This window comes from Protopterus annectens, chromosome 17.part0, assembly GCF_019279795.1.
Source record: "Protopterus annectens isolate FY-2018-M chromosome 17.part0, PAN1.0, whole genome shotgun sequence".
NCBI classification, from domain to species: Eukaryota; Metazoa; Chordata; order Ceratodontiformes; family Protopteridae; genus Protopterus; species Protopterus annectens.
In genome coordinates this window covers 75,061,392-75,081,680 of record NC_056751.1, presented here as the reverse complement: position 1 = coordinate 75,081,680, position 20,289 = coordinate 75,061,392, and the positions used below count along the sequence as shown (strand labels likewise).

The window sequence follows — 20,289 nt, the reverse complement described above, 5'->3', positions numbered from 1 at the left end:
AGAGGGGCCCAATGACCTCTTTCAATCTGGATGCAAACCCTTTTGTGATTAGGTGGGCCACATAGAAAGATTTTCTAATGACTTTGGCAATGTGATTATCAAAGGAGAGGTTACTATCTACTTGGGTCCCCAAATCCCTTATTACATCTTCCGTATTTAGAGGGCTATCACCTATGTGATAGTTTGTGGGTACTTTGTTTTTTCCAAAGGGGATGACTATGCACTTTCTGGCATTTAGCTTGAGGCCATGGTTTTGACACCAGGTATCTGTCTCAGTGAGACCCCTTTGGAGGATGTCTGCATCAGCCAGAGAGTCAGTTATAGCCCCTAATTTGCAGTCGTCTGTGAACTTGGTCAGCTATAGTCCTCCTGTGCTTGCCTGTACCTCTGAGAAGTATATGCCAAACAGGAGGGGTCCTAGGACTGAGCCCTGGAGAACGCCACCTGTAACCGGTTTAGAGTCAGACCTAGCTCCCACAGCTCTTACCATGTGGGTTCTGTCCGTGAGCCATTTGGCAACCCATCTTGTGATATAGGGGTTTATGTTCAGGCTGGTGAGCTTGTCTATAATACCTGTGTGGGGAATGGTGTCGCAGGCCTTTACGAGGTCTAGGTAGGCTGTGTGGACCACCTTTCCCTCATCTATAGCCTTGGTAACTATCTCAAAGAGGTCCACCAGATTTAGGAGGCATGATCTGCCCTTAACAAAGCTGAACTGGGTAGGGTCCAGTGTTTGGAGGTTTCCAATGTCTCTGTTAATGAGATCCATGATGATGCGCTCCATAGCTTTGCAGACCAAGCTAGTCAGGCTTATAAGACGATAGTTCTTGGGGTCCGTTGTGGCTCCACCTTTGTGGTGGGAATAACCTTTGCTGTGCACCAATCTGTGGGCACATAGCCTGTGGAGAGGCTGAGTTTAAACAGTGTGTTTAGGTGAGGGGTTAGTTCATCTTTGAGCTTGTGTAGGACGCAGCCTGGGACACCATCTGGTCCCATTGATGCTGTGTTTTTGGCTTTGGAGAGGGCTGTTTTAACCTGAGTGTCTGTGATTTCAGGGGCACTACATTCTTCTGGTATAGTTATGGGCCCTTTTGGGGGTGAGGGGGGGGTGAAGTTTGCACTGAAGCTGTCTGCCAGGATGTTGGCTATATCAGTCGGTTCAGTGTATTTTGTGCCATTCTGCACTAACTCCGAGCAGATCTGAGAATTGCCACTTAGATTCTTGACATAGCTAAAGAATGCCTTATGGTTTTCTTTGGACTCCATGGCAATTTTTCTTTCAAAGCTAGCCTTGGATGATTTTATGAGGGAACATAGTTTCTTGCTGATACTGATCAGGGATGTCTTCCCTTCTTAGGATTTTACTCTTTTCTGTACTAGTTTCCTCCTTCTATTGTATAGCTTCTTTATGGCAGGGGTCCACCAGACTGGTTTCCTTTTCATGGAGGAGTGAGTCTTGGTTTTGTTTGGGATAGCACGATCCATGCATTCTTGTAAGTGCCCATAGAGTACATTAGTAAAGGATTTTGCAGCTTGGACAGCATTATCCTTTAGCATGGGGGCTTTGAAACTTCCCACCTCGGTCTTAAGTAACATGGTTTGCTTTTGAAAAGTTTTTCACGGTGGCTTCTTTGACTGTGGGTGGTGGCAGAATGTGGATATCCAGAGTGATTAGTTTATGGTCAGATCTAACCAACGAGGGGTTGATCTCCAGTGTGGAACACCGGTCGCTCATGTTGGTGATGACCATGTCCAATATGTTGTCACCTCTGGTGAGGGTGTTGACCAGTTGATGCAGGGCGTTTGAGTTTATAAATTCTAGGAAATGTTGAGCAAGGGTGTTTGTACTTGAGTAGTTCTCCCAGTTAATGTTTGAGTAATTGAAATCACCCAATATCAGGGTGTTTGGTAGGACCTTTATGTTTCCCAGTGTTTCCAGGAATGTGGAGTGGGGGTCCTGGGACATGGTGGGTGATCTGTAGCAAGATATAATTTTAATAGCAGTTTTGCCCATTGTTAGTTGCACGTGGATGATCTCTGAAGCATCGTTCTGTGCCACTAACCTGGAGATGTGGGTATCCTTGATGAATATGGATACTCCCCTCATTTTGTATTTCGGTCCGGGTTTTGTGGCCAAAATGTATGGTATTAGTTGTAGTCCGGTAGTGCTGGGGTGCACTCTGGAGCCTTAAACCAGGTTTCTGTTACTGCACATATATTGATTTTCTCCATACTGAGGAGTGCCTCGAGTGTGTGCATTTTGAGGTTTCGACTTCTGGCATTGAATAGCATTATGCTCAGTTTTTTGTTACTTGTGCTATTTACGGCAGTGGGTTTGCATTTTGAGCCTTGCCTAAAAAAGGTACTATGGGAGTGGCAAGAGCCTTGGCCAGTATTCGAAAGCCTAAGGGTGACAGGTGCAAGCCGTCTCTAGCAAAGCAGTATGGCTTGTCGTGCATGTTATCCCAGGCTGACAGACACTGGATCCCCTTTGAATGACATCAGAAGCTTAACCAATTGCTGAAATTGATAATTTTTTCTCTATACCGTGGTATTATTCTTGGTGAGGGCAGGATGCTACTCAGGGTCAGGGTCATACTGGCTTGGGCTATGTGATCAGAGAGCTCCACCATGTCTCTTTTCATGTAATTCAGGGAGGTACGGCTCAGGTCATTCACACCACCATGGACAATGACAGAGTGGTATTTGTACTTGTTCTGGAGTGACCTGAGTGCTTGTGTTATGTGGCGGATCCTGGCACCCGACAGGCAGCTAACAGTAACCTTCTCCTTGTTCAGCCTAGTTAGTGGGACATCAGTGTGCCTGACTATAGACTCACCTATTACTAGTGTGTTGGGTATGTTATTTTGTCTCAAGGGCTGTGATTGCATGGCACACTGGTTTTGTGAAGTATGTGTTTCATGGTTTGTGTTGTGGGGGGGTGGAGGTTGCTTGGATGTCTGCTTTAGAGGTCTCTGTTTATTTTGCAGATATTTATTTAGAGCCTCCGAGTATGTTTTCATGTATTTATGTGTGTTTTTTGCCAGTGCTGGTTTCATAGGTCTATGTGAGACTGCTGGTGTGATGCAAGTAATTCCCTTCTCTTCTTGACTGCCTGGTCCAGTCTTGGGTTGAGAAAGCTTAGCCTCCAGTTTGGTTGTATAATTGCATCTCTTGCATGTATTAGTGTTTGGTGAAAGGAGGAGAGGATTGTCTGTGTACATGAGGCAATTGTAACATTGCCTCAAAATGCCCAGATTCACCAGTTGGACTGGAGAATACACCTGAAACTGCACTTTGGACATGCCTGGATAGGTACAGTGAACTGTTTTAATGATTGGCTGGTAAGGTCAAATAGAGAGCCTTGTCCTTCTCTGCAAGTATAAGGGGGGTCTAGTGCTAAGGTTTATTAGTGCTTGCTATGAGTTTTGAATAAGTGCCGGGATGAGAAGTGAATGGTTTGAGTGCTTAGATCATCCCAATGATTTGCCACAAAAATACAAATTTTATGAGGAACAGACCAGAAATATGAGGCAAAAATCTGGACATTCTGTGAAAATCTGGATACTTGATAGGTATGCAGCAGAGTCAGTTATTATAGCCACACTGTCGACTGTCTACACATCAGATGCCTGAGTTTGATACAAAAATACATAAGTGCAGTAGTCCTGCAAGCCTGACAATGACCACTTAAACTGAAACTGTGGCAAAATGTCTAGTTACTTTCATCCACAGGCACACCTTCCATCCAGGAGTTATAGGCACTTGACGAATGTATACATCTCAGATATCTGATTGTGAAAAAAAAAAAGAATCACAGTTACATAAAATTCAACTTTGTTTCACACAAATGCTAACCACGGTAAAGTAACGGAGTACTCCATCTCATACTTCTCATGTTCTTTGCTGAAGAAGCCTACACTAAACCAAAAATGATGGGAGACAAAAGCCCAAAGAGGGACATTTTTAAATATTACTCTAGTTCACTTAAATAGTTAACAGAATACCAGGTTTTGCATCAACATGCATTTTTTAAGCAATGAACCTCTAATGTCTGGTATTATTGAATGATTGTAATCATCAGGGATTTACTTGAAAATCCTAAGTGATTTAATAGAAAATCAAAACATTTATGAGTGATATAGCAAAATTATTATGAGGTAAAATCAGGGAGGTTTTGCAAAATTTGGGACAGTTAAATGAAAGATATGCTCCAGTTTTAAATTTTATTTGTCTTCCAAAGCCAAAATAATTAGCCAATGATAGCAGCCAGTCATTTTCATCTGTAGACATGCAGTCCATTCCACAATTATAGCTAGTTCATTTTTTTGTCTATGTACATTTCATTTGTCTGACTGCAATTAAAAAATAATAATAAATTAAGTAAAATAAGAGTGACATTGTTTTCAAGATTGTGTCGCACATTTGGTCACGCACACATAAGTACTTTCCTACTTGAAATGCCAGCTACTGCCAGTATCTGGTTGTTAGGTATAAAAATAAAGAAAAAAAATATAAAACCTTATCCATGCCTTACAACTGTGGCTTTTTCCACTGGTGCTGATTTTTTCACCACTGCCATGTCCACTTTGATATTAACTCTCGAAAAATTGTGGGTTTTGTGCACCATCCCGCCCTTGATCTGCCTGATCCATTGTATATATTGCAGGTAGGGTGGAGCACTAACTCCATAAACTGAGTGGTCAGGATGCTTTATACAGCAACCACCCTCCCCCCATCGCTCTGTATCTGGTTTTAATGTTCCATAGCCTCTTTATTTATTTAATGTAAACAATCATTGCTGTCACATTTCTTTACTTTAAACAAATAAACAAATATTGAGCTGTTAGAGTCTACATGGAAAATCTATCAATGAAGAAGGCAATGTTCTTGTCCACTGATATCGTAACTATGTCAAATAATTGTGCAGTGCACTTCTGAATTGTGCAGCCCAGCTTGCTTTGCTCTTCATACAGTATTAATCTTCACAAAATATGTGAACATTGGTCAGTACTGTTCAAATAAGTTATTCTTCATCATGTCCTTCTTCCTTGATGCATCCTTGAAATTATTAACTAATCCTGTCTCTTGGACTGTGCTTACATATAGTGATTATAATGATGCCATAAATGTGGTTCTGCTGTTTGTCCAGTTCAGTGCAGGCTGGACCTAGGACCCACCAGACCAACTAAAGACAGACTAGAGTTGCTGGGTCCAATTATTTTTTGGATTGCATAGGTTCTTTGAGGATGGAAGGTATTCCATTTAATTTAAAGAAGTGTTTTGTAACCCATTCATTCAGAAGCTCTGTTTATATCAATTTCAACAAGAGAATTTCTGTTCCATCCCAGAACTATTCTTTGTAAAGGGGGTTACTGAGAAGGCATTTAGTGTATAACCTTTTTATTTGTTTTACAATTGCATGGTGCTTACATTATAAATAGTTTATTAAAAAAAACAAAATTAAATGTGATTTTGGTTTAAGTATATCTTTTGATATATTAATGTTCAGACTGTTTAAAATTATTGTTGAATAACAGAGGACAGAAGGTGTTACCTGTCAGACCCAAGTTTCATACAGACAAATAGATGTAGCCCTGAATTATTTTTGTAAATAATCAGTGCATCATCAGCTTGATTTCTGTTTAGTAGTTTTACTTTCTTTCTTTTCCTGTCCTGAAATGGTCCCTTTACTTATAATATAGCATTTTGTGTACACAAAATCAATGAAATGTTGCCTGTTAAGTAAAAAAAAGGAGTCACAACCATGAACAAAAAAATGTCCAAATTGTATATCCCTCCCTGGAAAGAGCAATGTCACAGGATATAGCCTATGTTGTGTAACTTATAAACAAAGATATGGAATCTAAGTCCAAGGAAGTCATTGTTACACTGTATTTGGCATTCATCAGACCTATCATCGAGTACAATGCCCCCTTTGGGATGTACCTAACCAGTCATATCCAACAACTGGAACTTCCACAGAGGCCCTATCTCTGTATTCTATCTCCTATTGGCTTTTGAGGGGAGATCTATGCCTGGCATACAGGGTATTGTCAGACCCCACTCTGATGGACCTCCTGCACATCCACAAAACAAACAACACCAGGCTTACCCATTCTAAAGACTTAAACCTCACCTGTGACATAAATAGGACCTGCTGGAGAGATAGGTATGTATCCCAGATACTTATCTCCTCTATGGAACAGGCTTCCCATCCATGTCAAGCAGAGTTTCTCCCTAACCCAATTCAAGTGCAACTTGGACAACTGGATGGGTAAATGGAAATTCATCCCTGGTTTGGCACCTATGTCTCTAATAGAGGTAACCTGTAAATGGTTCATTTCCTAGGCCATGCTTAACACTTATCAAGGGTATCAGAACTTGTCAAAGATTTGGGATGCATGGCTAGGCTTAAAAAGGCCCTTGTGGTCATTAGCCTGGTAAATACCTATGAACCTATGGCCATCTGTTATGCACCATGTCTGTTGTGATTAAATTATGAAGCAACAGCCATGATTGAAGAGGGGTCCTTGGTGGCTGATCAGGATGAAATGGTGAGATGAGTGAAACCACAGCAGCCATCTTATGATTGCTGCAAAGTTAACAAGCTAAGATATTATAGACACAGTGTAGAATTCAAACTATCATTTCAGGAGCAAATAATTATTCTTTCCGAGTTAGGTTCACTAGTCCCAAAACAGAGTTTCAGTACTTATAACTGCTCTGTTTTACTCAAGTTCAGGAATTTCAGATCAGAGTTTCAGTTGCTGTATGTGATTCCTCTGTTTCATTAAAGTTCAGTGTGATTAGAATAGATTACACAAATATTTGTCTTAAGTCCTCAAGTTATTTGTGCCTAAACCTTTTTTTGAAAAGTGTACTTGTTTCCAGGGAGCTTGCATAATCAAAAACTGATAGTATATACATCATTATCAAAGATGTAGAATATTACAAACTGTAGAGCATTTGTATTACCATCTGGATATTATAATTAACATAATCTCTCTATGAAATACCCTGAAGCACTAATCTAGAAGATCTGCTTGCATATAAACCAGCATTTTCCTGCTAAAATGTGAGAAAGGTGAATTTGTGATGCTTATGTTTTTAAACCATTAAAATTGTGTCAATACTTTCTTTTCATGTAGTCTTTGCAAGATTTCCATCAATAGCAGAAACTGAAGATAAACTGCTCACCAAACTGTTCAAAGACTATCAAAAATGGGTGCGACCTGTAAAGTCTTCCAATGACACGATAGAAGTAAAGTTTGGATTAAAAATATCACAGCTTGTGGATGTTGTGAGTATAAGACACCAAGAAAATAACTAAATAGCTAAAGCATACACTGAATCTAATAAGAACTTACCTTTGACACTATTATAGTTAATGAATCATATGCCATGCAACACTGTGTTTGTCTAAGGCTGTGTTATATTGCTTGAGAAAAACAATGTACTCATTTTAATGAGTGACAGAGCAGAAATATATCTCAAATATAATTAAAATGTATTTCTGGTCTCTATAAATCCTGTCAGTAAAATTAGGATAATGTGAAATTTAGGAGCCAAATGTACAACATGCCTTGTTTATGATCTAGACTTTCAATGTAAACTCTTACATTACAACTGTGTATTTCCTGCTAAGGTTATAATGCTGAAATGATTTATCCAGTATACTTTGGGAAGTATTTTTATTGATGTAATACTATACTGTAGTGACAAGTGCATATCTTTCAAGCTGCTATGACATAATTAGCACCAACTTGTACGTTCACTTTACATGCATGTATGCATCTATTGTATTATAAAACACTTTACATGCACGTGTGTAGCTATTAAATTATATAGCACTATTTGTCTTGAATTGTATCGTTTCATCATTTATATCATTTAGGCAATCCGAAGACCACAAGGAATGATTTTTATTCAGTTCATGCTAGAATACTTCCACTGCTACAGCTCCCTGAGTCATGAGTGCTTTATAGCAGTTTATCATAGCTCAATCCCAAAGCACATGATTTCAGAATGCACCTCTTCAGTTCGACTGTGTATGCCAGAACATAGGATTCCATGAAAGCTAATGGTCTTAGCCAGTTTGTTTTGCAGTCATATCTTACACTGCTTGCTTTACAGTAGCTTTATGTGGCCACTGCGGCCCAGTAGTGAGGAAAGAGTTCAGAGTTCATGAAAATTAGAGTATGTATGTGCACAGATAAGGCTAAATGCAAGACTGTTTAACTGGGGGGTGGGGTGGAGGGGGGTTAAACTGTGGCTAGTGTAGCTGCACTGTAAAGCAGAACTTTACATTAGAGTCCTTAGTGCATGTGTATACCATACTATACTGAGAAAGAACAAGCAAGGAGACCGTATACATTTTTGGGCACTCTTTAATACCTAAATACTTCAGTTGTGTGTAGTCACATGTTATATTGTAGGCAGGCTTGTTTTACAGATACCTAGCTCTGCCCCTTAGCTAAACAGCAAGGCTCATTATATGACATTATCCACTTTCAGTTTTTGAGACATGACCGTGCATTTTAACTTGTTTAAAATGTCATTTCAGATCTCATATGATGAGGCAGATTACCTCCCAGACCATCCAGTGTGGGGGCTCTATCCCCACACCCCTTTACTGATATATACCAACTCTGCAGTTGCTCAACTGTAGCCAAATAGAATGAACAAGTACTATGTTGCAGTTTACAGAGGTAATCCAATTATAGCGCATATTGAGAAATTATGATTTACTAACTGCATATATATATATATATATATATATATATATATATATATATATATATATAGAGAGAGAGAGAGAGAGTTCTACTTCAAAACATCAAAAACTCATAACATCTAATTTCAAAACATCGAGACCATAACATTGAAAATTCAAAACATCTAAAACTCATAACATCGAAAACTCAAAACAATTAAACTTTATATCACAACATTGAAAACTACAAAGCACATGTAAATAACATCCTCTCCAACTGTAAGAACACCAAATGAACAAACACACTTTTTCCTACATTTCTGCACCCCCCCCACACCCCCGCAAATTAAATATACTAATTCCGAGATTGCACTACAGTGGGAAAAAGTTAATTTCCTAACCCCACTGTATCGCGGTCACCATAAAGAATGTACATATAATGTCTAAATCACTTACCTGTATGGCCTAAAAACACATACAGAGTGGCAAAATAAACACTATATAAATACTATTAATTTATTTTTTATTTATTTTACATTTGTTGAGGGCTAGTCTAATGGGATATATGTCCATTTTCAGTAGAGGCCCAGGGAGATAAGCTCTGAGGAAGCAAATCACTTATACAAAAGATTAATTTGTGTACTGAACACTGCAGGTACAGAACAGGGAAATAATCACAGAGGTTGTTTGTTCATAGCATAGTGCTGAATATACAGGCACAATTAGTACAATACAAATGTAGTTGCAATACAACATATAAAAAGATAGCAGCTAAGTTAAACAATATAATAGTAAACAAGTTGGCATAAAGAAAAAAAGTAGGAGGAGTAATATACAGTATAAGAGTAAAACTAGTCCCCTTAATGAAATTATGAGGATGCGAGTAAAAATATTTAGAAAGGTCTAGGTCAGTTGTTTCTAAGAAAAGGAACGGGACTACAGAGAAAAGGAGAGTAGGTAGATCCAAGTAAGAGAGGTTGTAGATCAGTCAGGTTTAGTACAGGGGCACAACCAGTGTGTTTTGGGGAAAAGTTTCAGTTTGTTTTTAAAGAGTGATATAGAGGGAAGAGAGGAAGGTTCACAAGGAAGAAGGTTCCAGGATTTTCCAATAGTATTAGAAAAAAGAGAGTCCCCAGCCCTGTTGTTTGATTTACAAATATTTACAAGAAGTCTATGTAATGAGCGGTCTTTAGATTGTTGTAGGGGATAATGAGGGTAGATAGTATAGATGTATTGGTAGGATGGTAAAGGGTTTTGTGGGCAATGGTACGTTGGTGGAATTTAAGCTAATTTTGTAATTCAAGCCATTCTAGTTGCTTTCGGTTAATACAGTGGTGGGTTCTGAAAGGGTTACCTGTAGCAAATCTAACTATGTTATTGTAGGCGTTTTCCATTTTATTAAGGTTGTTTTTAGAGAGATTAGTATATATGGGTGAGGCATAGAGGAGAGTAGAAATTAAATGAGTGTGAAATTCATACATTATATAAATAATAACTATATAAATAAAAAACTGCAACATCTCATAGTGATACCACAAGATTAATAGATTAAACTATAACATTTACATGTGTGATGATACACTACTCGATGTTGTACATTTTCAGTGTTATGAAATTCGATGCTATGAGTTTTAGATGTTTTGGGTTTTTGATGTAATGGTCTTGATGTTTTGAAATTAGATTTTATGGGTTTTCGATGTTTTGAAGTAGAACTATATACATATATATATATATATATATATATATATATATATATATATATATATGTATACATGGGTGTGTGTATGTGTTTGTGTGTGTATATGTGTGTGTGTTCATCCCCTCTACACTTTATGAGAGATCAAGCCACCTATGTTCCCAAAACTTATAGAACTAGTGATAAGATCACAGTTATTTTGGGGTAACTGCCACACAGGACACTTTACTGCACCAGCCCCCAGTCTGTACAAAGAAGTGATCCATCATACAGCTGTTCTGTGAGCATTATCAATGACTGTGCTTCATTGCCTGGCATTTTGCAATGAGTTAGTCCTTAGCAAGTTGGTGAATGTTATTTTGGAGGTCATGCCTCAGTTACCACAGGGTGCATAGAGATGGTGTTATTAGACATGAGGAATGACTTCTTGCACAACAGTGTCTGAGTATTGCATAAGAAAACTAATTCAACTTGGATAAACTCTAATGTCAGTAAACAGTGTTGCCATTTGGCCATTCCACACCTTCCACAGTGTTTACCAAAGTTCTAGCAATCGCAATGGTCATCTTGCAGGAGAAGAAACTCCATTGTTCCTTTTCCTAAATAACAGGCTCTGTTCAACCCATTTGAGGAAAACCCTGTTAGTCAAGCTGTCTACTATATCAAGCAATTTCTGCTCATAGAGATGGAGAACTGAGATGTTACGAAACCTTCTAGGCTTGATGGTAGCTACAGTCTATATGTGTAGTTTGTACATTTGGGAACATGGGTGCTACAGCAGATTATGAAGTTTCATTGACTGTAGTGCCAATGTATGTTATTATTACATGTTGTTACTGTACTTGCTGATGGACCCTGCCATTGAGTCTTGGAGTGGTGGATAATCTCTGCCAGCCACAGGGTGGGTCTTCTCTTTCTCCAGCTGGGTCCATAGCAGGTTTTTATGACAGCTGGTTTGCTAACAGGGTGGGTAGCCAATCTTGGCTCCTACATAGCTCCAGGGAGGTATCCCCATTAGCTTATGCATTCCATATTAGCCTCACAGTCTACAATATCAGCCTTATAGCTTCATAGGTTCATAGGTTGGTACTAGGCTATTGGCCCCAGGGCCTATACAAGCCTAGCCATAACAATTCCCTGGTTATTTCTTCCCACAATATTTACTTCCACGGACTCCTGTCTAGCAGGGTGACTGACGTGATCCCCAGGGTAAATTTCCTATCTCCCATCCAGTCACCAAGGTTCCCTTTGAAGAGGTCCAAGGAGGCACTCTGCTTGACATGTATGGGCAGTCTATTCCAGAGCATGGGGAGTCTCTGGGTCAGGAACCTATCACTCCAGCATGTTTTGTTCATTGTGATGACAAGGTTTAGGTCCCTGGAGTGTGTGGCTCTGATGGATTGGGATTTCTTTAAGTGTAGCATGTCCAACAGCTCTGGGTTTGACATGGCCTTGTATGTTAAGAAGAGATCACCTCTGAGTAGACAATATGTGACAGAGTATAGCTGGAGTTTTTTTAGTCAGTCAGCATAGGGCATCTGCTTTAGGCCTGTGATTCTTTTAGTGAGGTGTTTCTGAGGCCTTTCCAGTTGTTGCAGATGTCTTGTGAGGTACATACCAAACAGAGCGTTGTACTCTATGATAGGTCTAATGAGGGATGAGTACAGTGGGACAATGACCTCCTTTTTTCTGGATGAAAAGCCCGTAGTGATGAGGTGTGCCACATAGAAGGATTTTCTGACTGTTGTGGTGATGTGGTTATCGAAGGTGAGACCACTGTCCACCTGTATTCCTAAGTCTCTTATCACACTTTCGGTGTATCGTGTACTGCCACCTGTGTGGTAATTCATGGGTACATGTTTTTTTCCATGGGGGATAGCTATGCACTTCTTGGCATTGAGCTTTATCCCATGGCTCTGACACTAAGCATCTGTTTCTGTAAGGCCCTTTTGTAAAATATCCACATCATTGGGGATTAAATAATGTCTCCCAGTTTGCAGTCATCTGCGAACTTTGTTAGCCAGAGTCCCTCAGTGTTGGCCTGTACTTCAGAGAAGTAGATACCAAACAAGAGCGGTCCCGGAACTGAACTTCGAGGTACTCCACTTGTTAATTGTCTGGAGCTGGATTTGGAGTCGGCTACTTTTACAGTGTGGGTTCTGTCAGTAAGCCAGTTGGCAACCCATCGAGTGATGTAGGGATATATGCCCAGTTTAGTAAGTTTATCTATGACTGCAGAGTGGGGGATGGTGTCGAAGGCCTTGGCAAGGTCAAGATAGGCTGTGTGGACTGCCTTACCCTCATCTACAGCTCTGGAAACTGATTCGAAGAAGTCAATCAGGTTCAGGAGACATGATCGGCCCTTTACAAACCCAAACTGGGTGAAGTCCAGTGTTTGAAGGTTGCCAATGTCTTTGTTTATAAGTTCTATGATAATACATTCCATGGCCTTGCAGATCATGTTCGTCAGACTGATGGGATGGTAGTTCCCAGGATCCAAGGTGGATTCCCCCTTTTGGAGTGGGATAACTGTAGCTGTGCACCTCTCAGTGGGCATGAAGCCTGAGGTGAGGCTATGATTAAACATGAAACTTAGGTGAGGTGCCAGTTCATTTTGTAGTTCATGTAGTACACAGCCCAGGATGTTGTCTGGTCCCATGGATGCTGTATTCTTAGCTTTGGAGAGTGTAGTTTTTACCTGTGTGGCCGTGATTACTGGAATTTGGCAATCCTTCTTTATTGAGATGGGCCCTTTAGTGGGTGAGAGGGGGTGAAGTTGGCACTGAATCGATCTGCCAGGATATTGGCAATGTCCTTGGAATCAGTATATTTAATGCCATTCTGTTGTAGCTCAGAGCAGATCTGAGCATTGCCATTTAGATTCTTGACATAGCTATATAATGCTTTGTGGTTGTCTTTGGAATCTTTGGCAATTTTATTTTCGTAACTAGCTATGGAGGACTTTATGAGGGATCTCAGCTTCTTACTGAGGCTGGTAAGGGAGTTTTTGCATCCTGGGATTTTCCTCTTTTCTGCAACAGTTTCTTCCTTCTGTTGTATAGTTTGTTTATGACAGGGGACCACCAGATTGGCTTCCTTTTTTTGGAGGTGAGTGTCTTGGTTCTATTTGGGATGGCACAATTCATGCATGAGTGAATGTACTCATACAGTGCTTTAGTGTAGGATTTGGCAGTCAAACTTTCAGTTCCTGTCTGCATGGGTGTCATGAAGTTTGTCACTTCTGACTTGAGTAGCATGAAGTTGGCCTTGGAGAAGTTTTTTATGGATGTTTCCTTACTGGGTTGGGGGTGGGGATGGGATGTGGATGTCAAAGGTGATTAGCTTATGGTCAGACCTAACCAATGAAGGGGTGACCACTGGTGTGGAACATCGGTTTCCCATGTTGGTAATGACCAGGTCCAGGATATTGGAGCCCCTGGTGGGACTATGGATTACATGATCCAGGGCGTTGGAATTTATGAATTCCAAGAACAGTTGGGCAAAGGTGTTGGTACATGAGTAGTTTTGCCAGTTAATGGCAGGGTAGTTGAAATCACCCAGTATTAGGGTGCTTGGTTGTATCTTAATATTTTCTAGTATGTTTAGAAAGGTGTAGTGAGAATCTTGGGGCATGGTGGGGGATCTGTAGCAAGCTACAATTTGGATTGCAGTCTTACCTAGTGTTAGTTGCACCTGGAGAATTTCAGACACATTGTGTTGGGCAACTAGCCTAGAGGTGTGAATATCCTTGGTGAATATGGACACTTCACCATCTTATTCGTATTTTCTAGCCAGATACTCTGTTGTTGACACCCAAGTTGAATTCTTCAAAAATTAGTACATTAACAAGTTATCCCGACATGAAATCCCAGACGTACACAACAATAGCATGAGTTAAATAAAGTGTATACCTCCAAAAAAGTTTGTAGAATTTCAGCATGGGAAAGTGGAAAAACATGTGGTCTGCAGTTAAGATGCACTGAAGGGCCAGAAATAAGTTAGCAAACATGATGGATGACGTGGTGAATATTTCTTCACTTAAAATTGAACTTTTAAGTAAAAGGATATCAACAATGATGTGTTAAACAACATAACCTTTAATCTTTATGGTAAACACTTAGCTACGAAGACTCTTTTGAACAGCCACAGCCCAGCCAGGATGTGTTAAACCACATAACCTTTAATCAGTGGGGTAAACACCTGCCTACAAAGGGTCTGTGGGAAAAGCTGCTTTTAGGACCACTTCTGATATCGTCCAACAGCCAATCTGTTTGTATGGAGCCTAAAGAAACAAGGGCACTAGCAATCATACTTCATTTACAGAGAGGTGAAGAAACATCTGGCAAATGGATCACAAATAGAGGCATCACTTTTAAATTAATTCATACTCATGGAAAGTGAATGCACTGATGGAATTCCTGAGCTGCTCTGTTTCCCAGTCCTCTATCAGACCTGGGGATTCAGAAGTCTTGTTCTCTAGATCTTGGAGTAATCAAGCACACCAGACTCAGCTTTTCTACTTCATGACAGAATGTGGACCTCACCTTCTGCTTAGTGTAGTGCTGGGGGAACATGTGGTGCGCATGGTCTTACACTTTTGCAGGGAAGAGTCCTATATGCCTTCCATGAACTCTGACTCTATAAATAATAATGAAAGGATAGCATGACCAAGACTCATTCCTTTTGGTAAATGAGTGTCACTAAGGTTTAGGTTGAAATTTCTCTGGCAGTACAGGAAATTATTATGGTTCAAGTGAAGGAAATCATTCAAGGCTAAGATTGGCAGCTGTCTTCACATTAGGGGATTAATCATTCTAAAAGCACTTCTAGTTTCATTGATATTGTTGCTTGGGCACCAGATGTGAATGGCGTGTCTATAGTACCTTTCATTTGATGGGCATACCCTCCCAAGTAGGAAAGGTTCCCAGTTTGGGCAGAGAGGTATCCTCTGTCACTCAGCTAGTTTATAGGTAGTTTTGACTTATCTCAGGCATCTTTTTATTTGAATCTTAGTTATGCTTTGACCATAGTGCATGTGTCTGCTTTCTGTACTCAAAGTTTTACTGTGAAGGGCAAAACTGTGGATATCCAGTTTTTCTTACCTCTGTAGAACTTTTTCATCCTTTGGGATTTGAACTTCATGACTGTTAAGCTTACCCACCTTCCTTTCAAAAACAGTCCCTTGTGTCCATGAAGTTCATCTGTTGTGGAAAACACTGTTCCAGATGATGATCTTTTACCTGTAGGATCTCAGAGCTTGAATACCTTATCTGTAAGGAGACATGTATAGTATTTAACAATGTCTGCATGTGCTTTAGCACTAGGCCATGTTTCCTCCAGAAATTACTGTCCAAACTGTATATAAACCAGTCCATTCATAGACTGTTTTTTTCTAAGACAAGACACCATGGGTGAAGGAGCCCTTCCCATCCTGGATATACAGCACTGGCTTAGGGTCTATGTCAAGCATGTGCATGAGATTATAAACACAGAACAGATGCTCGTATCCTTCACTCATGAGAGAGAAGGCCTAGCAGTTGCTAAGGAAACCCTTTTTTAATTGGATTGCAAACTACATTATCTTTTGTATCAGGATATGGATAACCCAATGGAAACTGCTGCTGTCAAAGGCAGCTCCATTACAGATATGGCTGCATTTAGTACTTGCTTCAAAAGTGTCACTGTTTCAGGCATTTGTGCTGCAGCCACTTGACCATGGTTCATACTTTTACTAAACGTTATTGCTTCAACTGTGGCCTCATGACGTAACACTCCTTTAGTACTTTTGTAAATTAGAACTCAGCCTCTATCTCCTTCCATCCTTTTGCAGGTTTGTACTTTGTATTCATAGCACCCATAGCTCCACCAAAGACAGTCCTCAGTGTTAGAAATAAAAAACTTTTTATGTGTTGTCGGCTAATCATTGAGGAGAACCCCCACCGTGATGAGTCAAAAATACTCTACCACAGTCCTCTGTGCCTTGATACCCCTAATCCAGCAGTTACTATTGTTTTTTTTTTCTTAATGATTGGTAAGTATAGATTTATATATTATCATAACATCTTAGGAGTCAAACTGCCATTCATTTTGGTGATTTGAAAGAAGCATGCTTGCTCAGATACTGGGGCAATCTGGCACACATATGGGCTAGGCAGGCTGTTGTAGCATCATGTTTAGCATTATGATGTGTACTTGTAAAAGGCATGTGGGCTGTTAATAATACGAGCATTAGAGAAAAATAGCCAAACTGGAAATGAACAAACAATATCTTAATTACAGACCCACAATAGAGGATCCCCTTGTAGATTAGCTAGTTTGCTAAGATGGAAGATAAGCATTGGTTTGGCCAAGAGCTCCACTTGTGAGATAAGAAGGGTGAAGTTTTCAGAGTCATTGGAAGCGTGCAGGTCTACGGAGTGAAACATATGATGTGGTGAGGCATTATGAGACATATCAGTCTGAGCTCTCTCACAGGAAGGCAGATTACCTGTCGAGAGACAGAGAGAGAGAGAGAGAGATCACTGCAGTTGATAACTGACAAGTTGTACTCTTTCATGGGGTGAACAAGTTGTGCAGCCCAGTTTGTTTCACCATCCAACAAAAGCTTTATCAGCTCACTGTTGTGAGCTTTCAGTGAAAACACTGCCTTCATCAAATCTGCTTTTTCTCCCTTGAGAACTACAAGTAATACTCTAGCCATCAACAGTGTTTGCATTTCCCAATTACAGTAAATTTTTAGCTGCTTGCAGGTTGGACCCATGCCTATCTCAGCTGGTTCAGACCAATTTGTACATGATAGGCCCAAAAATGTGTTAGACAATTGTTACATTACTGAGGTATGGGGTATTTACAACTGCCTTAAAGAAGGCAGTTATTACCTAAGCATCAATAAATAATCTTTAGCTCCAACTGTTTTTGATAGCTCAATATCTAGCCCTCATTTTCTAGGTAAGGGTATTGATTAAATTGTTTATGTGTGGCTTGAGTATGATAGTCAGAGATTGATGTTTTTACTGTTTTTGTCATCCTGGAGTTCTGTGCAGCATTTAACATTACTGATCATAATTATTCATCATGGCTTCCAGAGTAAGCATTTGTGATCTCACTGTAGTCTCCCCTTTATGGTCTTGAAGTTGTTTGTATACTATCTCACTGACCAGTCAGACAGGGTTAGTTTGGACCTGAACTCTTTTTCCTCATTCTTGCACAACATTGGGCTCAGATTTGACCCCGTTACCTTTCAAGGTGTTTATGCTTCCATCTGGAAATTTCATGGCTTAGTATACCACAGCTATACTGATGACAGGCACCTACCTTTCCTTCCTTCAGAACAAGATGGTGAACATATAATCCCTTGCTAATGACGGAGCTATACACCAATGATATGTATATATACATATTTGGTTGAAGATGAGTACATCCAAAGTCAGGGCCATGGCAGTTCATGCTACACTGAGGGATTCTTTGTGTATGTCAAACCTTCCATGTATTTGTCTGGTCTAATTAAGCCTGAGGGTTGGAGTAAAATGCATGATCTAAGTATGATCCTGGACATCCAGCTGAAATGTAAAGATAACATAACATCTGTGGTGAAACTGTCATGTTTTTATCTGCAGAAGACTTCCAGTGTAAATCGCATTATCCTGCAAGCTGATCTTTCAGTACTTGTTCATGCTCTGGCTTCTTCCCACCTTGACTATTCTAACACTTTTTACCTGGGACATCCTGACTTTGAAGTTGAAAGACTGTGGTTTGTACAGAACTCCACTGCCAAGTTACTTCCCAGTATTCCATGTTACTATCACATTATGCCAGTTCTGTGGAACTTGCTTTGGTTCGTGGTCTGCTTTCATCTCATCTTTGAAATCTTAGTGTTGGTTTATTTTTCTATATGTGACTTGAGTTATCACTTACTTGAGGGAGCTCATAGTGCAATATAGTCCTCCCTGGTCATTATACTATTCCACCCAGAAGCCATTGATGGTTTCACAGGTGTGTCTAGAAACCTTGGGCTACCTTTCATTTGTATATCAAGTCCACAGTTGTGGAGTCTACTTGTATGATAGTGGTGGGTATGTCCCACACTCACTCACTTCTGCACATCTCTGTAATCTATTTTTAGCTGGCTTTTAATAAGATGGGGACTGATCAGTTAAGGATGTTTCTTTAGCCACTTGTTTTTCTGCTATTTAAAGCATTTTTTAATATTTCACTGCTGTTTTTCTGCTGTTTAAAACATTTTTAGTATTTTCCACCTAAATTAGTGTAGCTAGTAGCTGTAGCATAGTTCAGATACAGGTTTGCTGCATCTGGGTTTGCTTGTAGTGGTTGTTATATTCTGAACACATTTTCCAAGCCATCTTTGATTGGAAGGGATCCTTCTGCACCCTTGTGAGAGAAGTGTGCTGATTGGAACCTGCCTGATGAAAGGTGTTGGAGTAAGCACCCTCATTGGTTCTTCTGAGTTTTTTTAAATGTTTTTTAAGTTTTTAGCTTCTGGTATTTAAGCCCTGTGTTTGAGCTAGTTTCTGCTTTTTTAAACCAAACTAAATGTAGGCTACCAGCCACAAATCTGAGCCGAGATACCAGGCGACTAGGGGCTTCTGAGCTTTACAAAAATCATAAGTTGCCTGTTTTCTTGCTTGATTATACTATTTACTGCACTTTTTATTGTGTTCTGCTTATTTAATAATGTATTTAAATGCTGTAAACTAAAGTGCACTGTTTGTATTGCATTTGTCTGCCTTACTGTGCCTGTTAAATCGTATTTTGTTGCTATTTTCACTGTTTGCAAAATAATTATTGCTACTTTTCACTGTTTGCAAAGGATCTGTTCTGTTTGTTCTGTTTTCCCACCAAGCAATATTTTAAATAACTGATTTGTTTGCTGTTAAAAGTATTCTTTAGTGTCTCCTTGCTATTTTACTGCTCTTTAAATTTTTTTGTGTCTCACTGCTGTTTTTATTTTATTTTATTTTATTTATTTTACATTTGTTGACCGGGATAGTCCGACTGGATACATGTCCATTTTCAGCGGAGTCCCAACAGGGTTAATCAAGATACATAAAGACATATCGCATTGTATTCAGAGTGAGAAGATTATTACAATAGAAGGTACAAATGATTACATTACATTACATTCAGGTTAATTCACACTTAGTTGAATAATACAGAAATTGCCTACTTGTAGGAATTGCTCATGTGAAAGTTAGTCAGGGTTTGTGCATGGACAGAGCCAATGTGATTTATAGTGGATTTTTAGTTCTTTTTGAATAAGCTAGTGATTGGCTTATAGGGAAGAGAGTTCCATACCTTGCCAATAATATTGGAGTACAGTGAATAGGTTATGGGACTTGCAAGTTTGTATTAAGAGTTTGTTAGATGAGAGCTTAGGTTGGAGTAAGGGGTTAGGATGTTCTTTAGTGCAGGGATGTTATCTGGATATTTCAGGATTTTAAAGGCTTCTATGAGTTGGTATTCCAGTAGAAGATTAGGGAGTTCTGGCCAGTCAAGTTTTTTCAGGCTAATGCAATGATGTGTTCTATAGGGTAGGGCAGTGATGAATCTAGCAATGTGATTATAAGAAGTGGAGAGACGATTGAGGTCAGACTTGTTGAGGTTGTAGGGTGGATAGGAGCAGTAGCTAGCCTAGCGGCTGGAGTTAGGAAGGTTTTTAACCTGTATAAAGAACCTAGTTTTTTGTTAACCATTTTAATAGTTTGGTTGATGTGGGTGTCAAATCGTAGTTTATTGTCGATGATTACTTCTAATAGTTTAGCGTTGGTAGTAGGAGAAATAATGGTACCATTGTTAGATTGAATGGTAAAGTGTGTGAAAGGTGTTGGGTTGGTTGGGTGGAAAAGAAGAAGTTGGGTTT

General features: G+C 39.6%; 1 protein-coding gene across 1 annotated transcript in view; it reads left to right on the top strand.

Moving 5' to 3' along the window:
- Nucleotides 1-20,289, top strand: part of LOC122791404 (neuronal acetylcholine receptor subunit beta-3-like) — a 199,693-nt gene that overhangs the window by 35,296 nt on the left and 144,108 nt on the right. The window contains exon 2 of the mRNA XM_044059150.1: nucleotides 7,152-7,303. Coding sequence (XP_043915085.1) covers nucleotides 7,152-7,303 — 152 coding nt within the window. The remainder of the gene's footprint in view (nucleotides 1-7,151; nucleotides 7,304-20,289) is intronic.